This window comes from Equus przewalskii, chromosome X (assembly GCF_037783145.1).
Source record: "Equus przewalskii isolate Varuska chromosome X, EquPr2, whole genome shotgun sequence".
NCBI lineage: Eukaryota > Metazoa > Chordata > Mammalia > Perissodactyla > Equidae > Equus > Equus przewalskii.
The window spans coordinates 44,011,241-44,025,179 of NC_091863.1; the positions used below are offsets into that span (position 1 = coordinate 44,011,241).

General features: G+C 46.3%; 1 protein-coding gene across 2 annotated transcripts; it reads left to right on the forward strand.

Annotated features, from left to right (window-relative positions):
- Positions 1-11,260: 11,260 nt before the first annotated feature.
- HSD17B10 (hydroxysteroid 17-beta dehydrogenase 10) lies at positions 11,261-13,788 on the forward strand. 2 transcript variants are annotated; one of them, XM_008509879.2, is made up of 6 exons: positions 11,261-11,492; positions 11,842-12,006; positions 12,645-12,809; positions 12,938-13,066; positions 13,148-13,256; positions 13,455-13,788. In XM_008509879.2, the coding sequence occupies exons 1-6, from the start codon at positions 11,466-11,468 to the stop codon at positions 13,643-13,645; spliced, it is 786 nt and encodes a 261-aa protein (XP_008508101.2). In that variant the 5' UTR covers positions 11,261-11,465; the 3' UTR covers positions 13,646-13,788. The 2 variants fall into 2 exon arrangements, with proteins under 2 accessions (XP_008508101.2, XP_070460800.1); XM_070604699.1 differs by having other exon boundaries at positions 11,449-11,705.
- The last annotated feature ends 151 nt before the right edge of the window (positions 13,789-13,939 follow it).

Sequence of the window (13,939 nt, forward strand, 5' to 3'; positions counted from 1 at the left end):
AAAACTTGTTTCATAAAAAAAAAAAGTGCCTACATACTGTTATACACTGCAGGTAGGAATGCAAAATAGTTCAAGACCTACGGAGGACAATTTGGCAATATCTATTGAAATTACAAACGCACATATACCCCTTGACACAGCAATTCCACTTCTGGGAATATGCAAAATGATGCATATACAAGATTATTTATTATAGCATTTTGATAGTCAGAAACTGGAAATAACCAAGGTTAAATAAATTAGGGTACGTGCATACCAATGAATGCTATTGAGCTGTAAAAAAAAGAATGAAGAAGCTCTCTATATGCTAATTTGTAAAGATTTCCAGGATATTTTGTTAATAAAGCAAGATGCAGAACAGTGTATCCTGTATACTATCTTTTTTGTAAGAAAGGGGGAATATGTATTCGTATTTGCTTGCATATGCATAAAGAAATTCTGGACGGATACATACTGAACCAATAAAGATGGTTCCAGAAGAAAACTCAAGCCCTTTGGCCTGGAATACAAGTCTTTCTAGGCTATGCTCTGAAGCCAGACTTCCTGCAATTTACTTTGGTATACAACTTTGATCAAATTACTGTTTTCTTATCTGCAACACAAGGGTAATAGTACCTATCCTCCAAGATTGTGAGGATTAAATGGATTAAGACACAAAGTATCTGGCACACAGATACATTCACTAAACATTAGCTAATTTATCATCACTATTATCTGGCTCTAGCCTACCTTTCCACTCATGTCCTCAACAGCGCCCCTACAGCTGTGGCTATCAAGCCCAGTTGCATATTAGGATCACCTGGGAGAATTTTAGACCATACTGAAAAAAAAATACCAATGCCTGAGCCCCACCCCCAGATCATATAAATCAGAATCTCTGGGGAAGGGGAACAGTAGAGCTCAGGCATTGATATTTGTAAAAAGTGCTCCAGATGGTTTTAATCATTCCTCCCAAATTGTTGGTTCCCTCATTGCACCTGACACATGTCAGGCTCATTCCTGCCTCCACATCTTTGCCCACACTATTCCCCCTCCTCCCCGCTCCGCAGCTTGGGAAGTCTTCCCCACCATCTCACATCCCTGCCTGTTGAATTTCCACTCATTTTCCAAGACCTAATTTAGATGCCCTCTCCTCCATAAAGACCTCGCTGTTCACACTCTCCTCCCTTTGATGATTCCCTGCTGTCTACAGGGTAAAGCCTGGACGCCTGGGCATGGCGCACAAGGCTCACCTTTCCAGTCTCGTGACCCACTTCTCCCCTACTACATATTTATTTGCTGTGCTTCCACCACACCAAACTATTTGCCTTTCTGCAGCCAAACTCATGCCTGAGACTTTGCACATGCTTTTCCTAATCTCCAGCCTCAACGATGCCCTTAACCAACTCCTACTCATCCTTCAAGACTCAGTTCATGCAGCACTCCTGTGAAACCCCCTCTGAGCCCCAGTGCCAGTCTCCCCAAGGAAGAGTTCGGCATTCTCTGCCCTCTGTTCCATAACACTTTGGACTTGTCTCTAGCACACAGTACATTGTGTTAATCATTGTATATTTGTCTGGGTTGCCTGTTAGTCTGAGCTTCTTAAGGGAAGGATTGTGATTTTTCCATCTCTCTTACTCAGAGAATGTTTGTTGAATTCCATCACTCTATTGGCGGGGGCGGGGGGGGGGGCCTTTACTGGCTTTCATTGTGAAAATTGCTGATCTCCCCTTCAAGTTAAAGCCCCGACAACTGAACAAAATACTCTAAGACTAGTATGAACAGCACTGAGGAAACTGGATTATCACTACTTTCATTTTAGCCCATTTCTGTCCATAGAATCTAGGGCTAAGATCTCCATACCTTATTTACATTGTATTATCAAGCCAGGCCTTGAGGGCTAAGATCTTATTAATGTTAACAAGCTAGTCTTTGAGTACTGCCCCCTCAACCAATTCACTGCCTGACAAATTGCCTTGCTTAGTCAGTAGTTCGCAGCCTTGGCTATACACTCAGAATCAGCTGGAGAGCTTTTCAACATCCTGCTGCTCAGGAAGGAAGCCCAGCAGGCCAATTACATTAGACTCTCTGGGGGTGGGTCCCAGGCATCAATGTTTTTTGAAGCTCCCTGGGCATTCCTAAAGAGCCGCCAAGGTTGAGAGTCACTGGTAGATTTAAAGCCATACCGCTCCCTCCGCTGGCTCTCCCCTTTTATTTTTGTTCCTCCCGTATCTACCCTTCCTTCCTTTCTACCCTCATCTCCATGCTTCTCTCCTCTCCTCTCCCTCCCACTTGGTCTGTTCTCAGTCGCTTACACTTATCTTGACGATATGACTCACAGAATCACCCAGCCGGCAACTGAGTAGTGGAAGATGCACTGAGCTGGGAGTCAGTAAGCCGGGACCTCTGAGCCTTTGTGGTCTTAGGGCAAGTCCCTCCACTCTTTGGATCTTCGTTTCTTCTTGAGTCGAATGGGAATTGTAACACCTGTTCTACCTACTTAAGAGGCATGTGTGAAGATCACAGGAAATAACGGACCCTAGAGTCCTCTGGGAGCTGGAGAGCTCCGTGCAAATATAGGGAGTATCTAGAGCTGCACTAGCCACATGGGGCCCTCCAATGTTAATACTGCTCACGCGAAACAAGACTCTATAATGTTGACGTAATACTATGAAACATTCATGGATTCATTCACAGAAAGTTGAAGTACAAAACATGCATCGCCATGAAAAACTCCAAATTTAGGACGATGGTAACTGGGAGAGGAAAGGGGATGCACCTAAGAAAGGGCGCCGAGGGGCATTCAACTGTATCATTAAGGCTTCCTTTTTAAAAAATCAAATCTGAAGTAAACATGACAAAACATGAAGATTTGATAAAACTGGGGGTGTTTTATATTATCCTCTACTTTTCTACACACTTGAAGATAATAAAATAACTATATACAACATAAATATATACTTAAACACTTTTAAAGCAAAATAAATAAAAGTGATTCTTATCGTCATCTTGCCCTAGCTTAGTTCTATTGTCCATGCTGGTAGTGGCAGGAAATGATAAATCTTGGGATTGAGAGCTGCTTCAAATCCTTTTTGTAAGATACAGATGTATAAATCAATAACTCAATAAATTTTTTTTAAAAACTTGTCTGTTTCCTCTACCTGATTTTGGAGACATTACTAAGGAGATTTTTGCATGTACTGCACTGAGTAATGAATGCTCAACAAGTGTTTCATTGAAGGAAACAAAAGGAATTGGAGAGAGAGACCCAGGAAGAGCCTGAAGCAGGAGTGAAAAGGGGATGCAGGAGGAGGGGGAAAGAAGGGTTCATTCACTTGAAGTACCTGGAAGTATCATACTGTCCCTTGTTCAGTTGTTTGCTGCAGTTTCTCCGCGGCGGGGTTAACCATGCCCAGGCATGGCCGCTATGGGCCCTGTAATTAGGTAACATAAACTCATTGTTCATGGCGCCCTTTTTTAAGACAGCTGCTCAGCTTTTTCAATAACCTCATAACTGATCTGCTGCCCTGGCAATTACTAGCTCAGTACCTGGCACACAAGCCACAGCTTGCCCGTCTAGCACTTTCATTCTCATTAGACCAAGGTGCTCGTCTGGGCAGGGGCAGCCCCTCTGTCTCACAGTGTAGCTAGCTTGTGGTTGTTAGAAAAAGGCAGCCCTCTCTCCTGGTTGACACAGCCTTGCACAAGGATGCACTGCACAGTTGGGTGGACGTTGGAAAGGTTGACTTTGACAAATAAAAATGGCAAGCAATAGGATATATTGGAGTATATGAGGAAGCCATTTGATATAAACCTAATTCGGCCTGACTTTGTTTTTTCCAAAAGGGCCTGACTGTGGCTATTGAGCACGCATTGTATATCTGCTTAGACATTTCCTATGGCCAGAACAAAGGCCCTTGAGATGAAGGTGCAACTTCCCCCCACATTGGCATTTCCTTAAGGATAAGCAACTTTCCTTAGGCTAGGAACTGATTGCTGCACTCACCTTTGACCACCCAGCTCACCTGTGACCACTCAGCTGGAGACAACAGACTGCCACCCTGCTGTGTTCACTGAGAGAGAAGACCTACCTGCTATTTCCATCAATCGCTGTGCCGACAGAGCAGTCTCGCATCTATTGTAAAAGGGACATTTCAATCCTATGTGAAACACCCTGTTTGGGGGCATATAACCACTCTGTGCACCCCACTTCTTTGATGCCCTTTCTTCCTTCGGGAAGAAAGGCCCTGGGTTATAATCCTCAGATTTCAGCTCAGAATAAACTCACCCAAATTTTCATTTATGGATTGGTCATGGATTATTTTCGTCGACAACTTTTAGGTCCCCATCCTCACCCCCTCAGCAAAAGATGTCCTGTACAGTGAAAACTTGCATGACCTTGCCGGGTGACTCTGCTGGCACATAAGTCCTTGTGATTTGGCCCCGACTGTCCCCAAGACCTCAGACTTCAGTTGTCCCACCCTCCCCTGCCCTAACCTTGCTCTCATTCACTGCCTTCACTGTGTGTTACCTGCACCCCAGGAACACTGGCCTTCACTCCTGCCCTGGTGAAAGACAAGCCTGGTCCTGCCTCAGGTCTTTTCACTTGCTCTTCGCTCTGAACTGCTTTCCTTCCCAGACCTTTGCATATCTGGGTTCTCAGTTCACCAATATAGTCAATCCCTCCGCCAGGTCTCCCAGGTCTTCAATACCCTCACTACCTCAAAGTCTTATGTACACGTTTATTGTTGGTTCCACTTCTCTTGAGCAAAAATTCCCCGCAGGAACCACTCCATTTAAACACCCACCCCCTACGCCTGCACTAAGGGGACTTGACCAAACTTTAGCATAGCTTCTAGCAGCCTAAACCTTTGTGGCTGGGACGACCCAGCTCCCTTTAGAGTCCTGTCTGAAAAAGCTCAGGGCTGTCAAAAGAATTTACCATTTGTTCTAGCCAACACCTGAGGGCAGGCCCCTGACCTCCCTTTCTTAGAGCATTTACTAAAAAGGTCTTACAATTGTGAATTTTTCCTGTTCCTTTGAGGTGTATATGAATCTTCTACAATGCAGAAATGTCTTTCGCAAGGATCTGAGAGCCATTCCTTTGAAATGTAATCATCAGGAAGGATGGGACCTCAGTCTTCCAGTCTCTGTGGGAGGCTAGACTCCTAACTTCAGTAATTGCCACAAGCTAGCAGACACAGTGGGCCTAATCGCTTTTACTCTGACCGACCCTCATACATGCTTTTTGTAATTTTTCATTTCCCTGACTCTACTTGAGCCCCTACTCACTCCTCCTCCCTCATTCTCACTTTAAAATGCCCAGTCACCTCTGCACAGATCAGAATGAGGCTCAGCTCTTCCCCTACTGACAGTAGTTACTGAATAAAAATCTGTTTTCACTGTTTTAACTAATGTCTGACTTTGTTGTTTTTGACACCTTCAACCTTCCTCCCTCAGAGACTCGAGGACAGAGATTATGTCTGTTTTGTTCACTGCTGAATCCTCAGCTCCTCCAAGGATGCCTGGGCACAACGACATTTGCTGAATGAAGAAATAAATGCTTGTTAAAATGCATATAGTAAAAATGCCCCAAGTCTGGCAGATAGGAGACCTAGATTTTAATCTCATCATTTGTCTTGGTTAACTTGTCACCTGAGTCAAGTTGCTTCATCAACTTGGTCCAACTTCTATCTGTATGACCTAGAGCAAGATATGGAACCTCTCTTTGTCTCAGTTGTCTCAGCTAGCAATTCCTTGCTCACAGGGTTGTTAGGAAGATTGAAATAGTGTGAGAGAAACACAATGGTGTGACAGTAGGTGCTCAAGAAATGAGTTCCAATCTTCACCTTTTACTGGGTCTCTCTTATCTGGTGTCTTACCCAGAGCGGTATAGCTTGTGCTCATAACAGTGTAGACTCTGGAGCCAGACTGCCTGAGTTTGAAGTCCCGCTTTGCTCCTTACTAGTTAAGTGACTTTGGAAAGTGGCTTAACTTTGCAGTACTCACTTTCTTCATTTCTAAACTGGGGATGTTGTAATGCCTAACTCATAGGGTTGTCATGAGGATTAACAGAGTAAATACACTCACAACAGAGCCTGACATGTATATAAATGTGAAATAATAGTATGATTGGGCCTCGGGATCCTCATTCATAAGAAGCATTAGGCTTTAGTTTCCCTGAAGCCTCTGTGACTTGCATCTGCAACTGGAGCAGCCAATGGCTACGTTCCCTTTTTTCACAGGGGTCTGGGGTCAAAGTCATTAACCCATTCTCACCCTGGGCTGCTTCACACCTCGTTCAGGCTTCACTTCTTTATCCTTGGTCTGAAGTCACTCTTCTGGGTGCTTGCAAGGCCCGTCTCAGCACACCCTCAGGTGCTCACCACAGTCATCCTCACGTTCCACACATTCCTTCAGAATTTAAACCACTCATGTGAATTGTGCCCCAACTCACTCGGAAATTACAGGCACACATTCGGATGCTTTCCATACTCATCATTTGGGGTCCTTTACATTTGCCAATGTCACTTCAGAGTCAGCTGGAAGCAGTGCAAATTCTGTCTTTACAGGGGTAAATGCAGGCACCCACAAGGTTTAAATGGTTTGTCTTGTTGTTTTTACCTCCTAGGAGTGAAGATCACCTTCATTTTTCTCTCATCTCCTGGTAGGGCTAATACACTCTGGGGATTGTGAGATGTCCTGGTGCCCTTGACGTCCCCCTTTGCCCACCTCTGGCCCTCATGCACCCAAACTGATGAGTATGTGTTGTGTGCAAAAGTTGAGTTTGCTCTGTTCCCTATTTTCTAATGATCTTGAGACAGAGGTGTGAACAATAAGGAGAGGGCATGCTCAATGGCACAAATCCCCAAGGAAGTGGGAGGGGTTGGGACCCAGATTCCAGTGGGAAGGGCGAGCCCCAAATAAGACTTCTCTTCTCTGAGACTCAAGGAAAGAATAGTGTGGGTAGAGACAATGTTGGAGGTGACAAGAAAGGAAGTGTTCACCTAACAGCTTCCGTTTGCTCTAAACGCAAGAGTTCTTAACCCAGGGTCCAAAGCCCCTTAGGAGTCTGTAGAGAAAATTCAAGGAGCCCATGGACTTAGATGGGGGGGAAATTGTATCTTTATTTTCAAATGTAGCACGTCCTTCTAGGGTATGTGGGTAACACACTACAATTGTATTAGCAGTACCTGTGGCTTTGTCACCAACAGAAATCAGATTTTCATAGCATATCATGGTTGTTGCTGATCTCTCAAAATAACATCATTATTTTGAAATCATGGAAGTCACTAGACCTGTTGATAGAGCTTGGTATTTAATGTATTAGTAAAGAAGCACACATTACAGATGTGTTTCTTATTATTTTGGTAATTGTTTTTCTTTTGTAATCCTATTTATCTGATGCATGCATTACTCTGTGAAGGGGTTCCTTAGACTTCACCTGACTACCAGAGGTGTCCACAGCATAAAAAAGGCTAAGAGACACTGCTCTGAAGAGTAACAGTAGCTAACATTTACATAGCTCTTGCTAAAGGCCAGATACTGTTCTAAGTACCTGTCTTTTTTCTTATATAGTTGTTAACTCATGTATTCCTAACGACCCTACAAGGTAAGTGCTTTGGTTATACCCATTTTACAGAAGAGGAAACTGAGGCACAACAGTTAAGTAACTTTCCCAAGGTCATTAAGCTAGAAAATGATGGAGCTGAGATTCAAACCCAGGCCTTCTAGCTTCAGAGTCTGTGCCGAAAAGTCAAGGAGTTGATTTGGTAGAATGCCAAGGGGCAAATGGGTTGAGGGTGCTGGTGAGAATGGGTAAGGAGAGAGGGGGAATGAGAGAGGGTCTACACTGGCCAGAAGAAAAGTAGAAAGAGGCTGCTAGGCTCGAAGAAAATGGAAAGGCCCACAGAACAACAGAGTTCAAGGAGATAAAAGAAGTGGTGGAGGGGAGGAGACGGGAGATAACTGGGAGAACGTGGTCAGAGTGAGAGAGGGTGGCGTATAGATGCTGGGGAGGTAGGGGAGTCATTCCAGGGCATGACAAGGTTAACAACGTGGCTTAGACAGAGGTGGTTAAAATAGAGAGGAGGTAAAGGTCAGTGGAGTCAAGCAGATGAAGGAATCATGAAGCTGGACCCACAAATTCTCCCAAGATTGATTGATTGACTCATTCATTCATTTGCATTGAGTGTCTAGTACATGCCAGGCAGTGTTCTTGGCATTGGGTAGTGTAGGGGAGGAAGACATTTCCTCTTCCCAAATCTGGGTTCGTCTGGCCGGAGAACGAATTAAATTCACATGAGACAGAATAGCAAGAGAAAATTAAACAAAGCTTTATGAGGAACCATGGCCCGGGGCCTTTCTTCCCAAAGGAAGAAAGGGCACCGAAGAAGTGGGGTGCACAGAGTGGTTATATACCCCCAAACAGGGTGTTTCACATGTGATTGAAATGTCCCTCCCACAATAGTCACAAGATTGCCCTGTCGGCACAGTGCTTGATGGACACTGCAGGTAATGGTCTGCTATCTCGGTGGGCGTAGCCGGAGGCAAGTCTATTGTCTGGAGCTGGGCGGTCACAGGTGAGTGCAGCAATCAGTTCCTTCCCTAAGGAAAGATGCTTAATCCTTAAAGAAATGCCAACGTTGGGAGGGGGAGGGAAGTCAGTTACAGGAGGTTACCAGAGAAGCACAATAAAATGCAGATTTTAAGTCCTTGCCTTTGGTATTGATTAAGAGTTTCTAGAGAGAAGATCATCTCTTTTCTTCTTCCTGGTAGAGAAAGGGAGGCACCTTTACAGATAGAGATTTACCTTACAAATGTAAATATGTCCTAACAAAGGGCAAGTTCCATTCCTCAGAGCCTCCTTCCCTGTCCCAGTTTATCAAAAGCAATGAGCCTCAAATAATCCTGATGCCAAAGAGACATATCTTGGGGTGGCCAATTTCAGGTCCCCACAGTAGCCAAGAGGTAGACCAGCAAGACAAGACTCTGCTGTCATGGGGCTTACCTTCCAGCAGAAGGAGAACTACATGAACATGCACACAAACAAGGCCAGGTTAGACAAGGCTCCGAAGTCTTCAGGCACAATTCCACAATGCCAAAAGTCCCGGAAAGCATAAGGTTGTCTTTTCATGCTTTGGAGCCCAAACTCATTAGGTGACAAAGCCTAACCTGAAGTAGCATGAGGCTATTTATTACCCTGATTCACACTTAGTGTGAATTTTCATACTTTTCACTCTAGAAATATTAATGTTTAATTATAAGTGATACACCAGGCCTTTCTCTGTAGTTATGTAATATAGAGTGATGCAGGGTTGGTGAGCCGAGGAGTAGAAAGAAAGATTTCTTAGACTCTCAAGATCTGGCAGGAGTGCTCTTTTATTTAGAGAATAGTGTGGAATAGCATGGGGACAGGACCCATGGGCAGGCAGAGCTGGTGCGTGGGGACAAGACCCACGGGCAGTCAGAGCTCCTGCTGCTGCCCTGAGTTGAGGGTTAGGGCTAATTTTATAAGGCATGGGTATGTGAGTCATTTCTTTACAAGATAAAGGAAAGAACATGAAAAAAAAGTTAAAATGGTACCAGTGCAGGTGGGGTCTGGTCATTGGGTGATCCCATGACTTTTAGACAAGAATCAAATCGGATTAAGTAAAGGTTAGAAAGGTTAGAAGCCACCACCCTAAATCAGTTACATGAGATTGCCAGACAGCAACCAACTTAAGTTCTTGCCTCTGGCATTAAGAGTTTCTAGAGATAAGGCCATCCCCCTTCTTCCTGGCACAGAGAGGGAGGCATCTTTACAGATAGAGGTTTCCCTTAGAAACGTAAATCTTTCCCAATAAAGGGACAAGCAAGCAAATTCCACTCCTTGGAGCCTGCTTCTCATCTGTAGTTTTAAAAGTAACCAGCCTAAAAGTCCTTATCACAAACCGTTTTAAAATTAAGCAGCCTAAAAATCCTCATCATAGAGTATATGCAGTATATAGAGTTATATAATATAGGGTATATGTCTTCCTCTCTAAAATTGAAGAAATTCTGAATTCCAAAACATATCTGGCCCTAAGGTTGGAAAAAAGATTATGGACCTGTAAGTGCTACGCAGAGAATTTAAATATTCAATGGAATAGGTGGCTACACCTTGAGGGGTTAGGGAAGGTAAGTGACATTTAAGCTCAGTTCTGAATGACCAAAAAAAGGCATTCTTACAAAGATCAGGGGGAGAGCATTCCAAGCAGAGGCAACAGCTAATGCAAAGATGAACACAAAGAGAACACTGTGGCTGAAACATATTGGGCCGGAAAAAGAATGCTCTAAATTGTTGGGAGACTTCATGCAGTCAGGAAGATAATGAATCTGCTGCTACATCCTTTGATGAATATGGCGTAGTGACCATGTGTGTGATGGCTGTCAACAACTAGGAGACCCAGAGGGAAGTCTTCCCGGGTGGGAAAGCGTGTGGAGGGATACTGTAGATAAAGAAAACATAAAGCTGTATGGGGCTGAAAACGTAGACTAAGATGTATGAGCTGAAGAATTGGTTTGGGGAAAAGTACAGAAAGGGTTCGGACTAGGTGGATTAGATGGATTCAAGATTCTAACTGGGACTGGGTTGAAAGATAGTCTAGGGTGACCAAAGATATGGGTCTTGAATGACAATCTCTGGTTAAAGACCAGTCTGCAATGTGTGATCTGGGCTTTTGGGTCTAAAATAGGTTAGACACAGACAAAGGATAGTAGTAAAGGCTGAAATGATGAAAGATGTTTTTGCTTCTCTGTTTATGTCTCTCTGGGCTTGTGCTTCTCAGCAGCTCTGTCTCGGAATGTCTGTCTCCTAACATTTCTGTCTCCTAGTGACTTTCCACATCCATATCTCTGTGATCCTGCCTGACGTCTCTGTTCCTCTCTATCTCTGCCTCAACATATTTCTCTCTATGTGGCTCTCAGAATCTCCATCTTTGGATAGCCATGTCTGTGTCCCAGAAGCTGCAGCTGTCTCTTCCTTTGTGTCCGTACTGAAATTCTCTCTTCCCAAGTGAACAATGCCCTCCTGGAAGGCAATGAACCTATTATTCCTCTGGGTATCCCCAGTGCCCCCTACAGAGCCTGGCATATAGGAGTCTCTAGGATATGTTTATACTTGAATGAAGGCTTTTTCTGAGGAGTAAGGAACCCACTCAATCTCCTATCCCCCTTTCCCCGCTCCCCGGAGTTGGCCACCTGGCCAAAGGCCAGCTAAAGAGTGGAGCGGAGGGCGGGGCGGTATTGTGCTGCCGCTATTGGGTTCTTCCCCAGGTGAAATAACAAACAACACTCTTGGGGCACTTTGCTAGGGCCTTGGCCTCTGGGCAGGGGACCAGAGCCACCGACACTTGCCAGAACAACCCGAGCTGCGGATCACCCGCCTCGCCGGCCCCGCCCCGCGGCTCCGCCCGGGCCAATCAGCGAGCGCCCCAAGGCCCCGCTTGTGGAGAGGCCCGCGCAAGATGGCTGCCGCGAGTCGGAGTGTGAAGGTAGCCGGGTTTTCTCCCCTGCTGCTCGCTCGGCTGCACTGGCTAGGACCGCGCGGCGGTGGGACTAGGGGGAAGGATTGGTGCTGGGAGAAAGCGTCACTCTTATCTAGGCCTGGTATTGCGGCGGTTGGGCTCTGGAGGTGAAGGGCAGCTCTCCGCGGCATGTGTATGTGGAGTGACTGGGTGGGCCGCCTGGAGATGAGACACCCATCGGTAAGGAGAGGAGACGCACCTGGGTCACTCTGCAGGGGTGACCAGAAACCTCCCTCACAGAGGCCTGGAGAACCGGCAGATGAAAGGGTGGGAGTGGTCTGCACAGTGTAACCCTTGACTGTGCCCCTCTTCACAGGGCCTGGTTGCCGTCATAACCGGAGGAGCCTCGGGCTTAGGCCTGGCCACGGCGGAGCGACTGGTGGGGCAGGGGGCCACTGCTGTGCTTCTAGACCTGCCCAACTCGGATGGGGAGACCCAGGCCAAGAAGTTAGGGAAGAGCTGCGCCTTCGCCCCAGCCGACGTAAGTGGAGTCACTTCGTGTGCATAGGTCACGGACACCGGCCTGGGAACCCGTGGGGTGCTCTCTCATAAGAGTGTGGGCAATGGACCCATTTCCCTGTCCGTTTTGGCTTGAACCGTCCGTCAAGCACTGTGGGGGCACCTGCGATAAGGAATCTCTAAAGCTGGGATTCACAACCGTGGGGATGGGACATATCAGAATCTCCTGGAGAGGGTGTGTATAGTTTGGAAATGCATATTATGCCCTGTAATTTTATGTTTACAAAGTCAAAACACTTTTCATGAAATAAACTACAGAAAGTAAAGCTTTATGAAATCATCTTAGCAGGTAGGGTTAGGAAAAGCTAGTTTATCTTTATATCTAATTCTCAAAACTGCTTTGATCGACAGCAATTGAGACTCTCCAGGGGTATGTGAGTTTATCAAAACAGGGGATAGATTTGAAAAATGTTTTGAAACACTGCTCTATAGTACCTAACATTTTCACCTTTGCCCCACTCTGGAGTTTTCTCTCTTGGCCTCTCCTTTGCTTACATAATTCTGTTGTCACTCAAACACTGGACCACCCCTCCCCTCCCCCCGGGTTTAGTGGTGAGTGTATGTGCTGCGAGGTGAAAACCTCCACTTTTCCCTTTGAAGGTGACCTCAGAGAAGGACGTGCAAGCAGCCCTGACTCTAGCAAAAGAAAAGTTTGGCCGTGTGGATGTGGCAGTCAACTGTGCAGGCATTGCAGTGGCCATCAAGACATACAACTTAAAGAAGAGCCGGGCCCATACCTTGGATGACTTCCAGCGAGTTCTCAATGTAAGGCCTTGGACGTTCTCCAGGGTAGGAGTAAGAGGTATCAGGCTGTGGGTGCCCCCAAGGGCTTTTAGGGGACAAAAGTCTGCCTTTGCTTTAGGTCTTACGCTATGGCTCTACTTGTCCTCCAGGTGAATCTCGTAGGCACCTTCAATGTGATCCGCCTGGTGGCTGGTGAGATGGGCCAGAATGAACCAGATCAGGGAGGCCAGCGTGGAGTTATCATCAACACTGCCAGCGTGGCTGCCTTTGAGGGCCAGGTGTGTGGGCAGGGTCAAGGCTAGTGCCTTCTTGATGACTTGTTGGGGCCTTCCTACCTATGACTTCTCCTCCTTCTCCAGGTTGGACAAGCTGCATACTCTGCTTCCAAGGGGGGCATAGTGGGCATGACACTGCCCATTGCTCGGGATCTGGCGCCCATGGGCATCCGGGTGATGACCATTGCTCCAGGTAGACATATCCCTTCCCTGCCACACCTGGGATTGGGTGAGATTCATGGGCAATAGAGAGGGGAAAGTATTCACCACCTGAGCAGCAGTAGCCTTCCATCTCTGGACATATGGAAGCACCCAAGTAGGGCTAAGGTGAGGAGGGACCGGGTAAATGTGGAAGCAATGATGGTCCTCTGACTCTGGCTGTCTTGTCTAGGCCTATTTGGCACCCCACTGCTGACCAGCCTCCCAGAGAAAGTGCGCAACTTCCTGGCCAGCCAGGTGCCCTTCCCGAGCCGACTGGGCGACCCTGCTGAGTATGCTCATCTGGTACAGGCCATCATTGAGAACCCATTCATCAATGGAGAGGTCATCCGGCTGGATGGGGCCATCCGCATGCAGCCTTAAAGAGGGCAGAGAAAACACATGGTCCTCTGCTCCTCCTTCCACTGGAGTATTATACTCCAGCTTGGGAGGAAGCCCAGTAGCCATTTTGTGACTGCCCACCAGTCACCCTCTGTGCCTAATAAAGTGTCTATTTCTCATAGGGAGTGGGCAGTGCTGTGTGCTGAAGGAACTGGCATGGGGAAGAAAGGTGATTGGGTGAAGACTCTGACAGGGTTGGATGCTCAGAGCCCAGGGGTAGGGTGGGAAAGGCAGTACCTCACACCTTTTGTGTCCTTTTATAACACATGGCCTTGA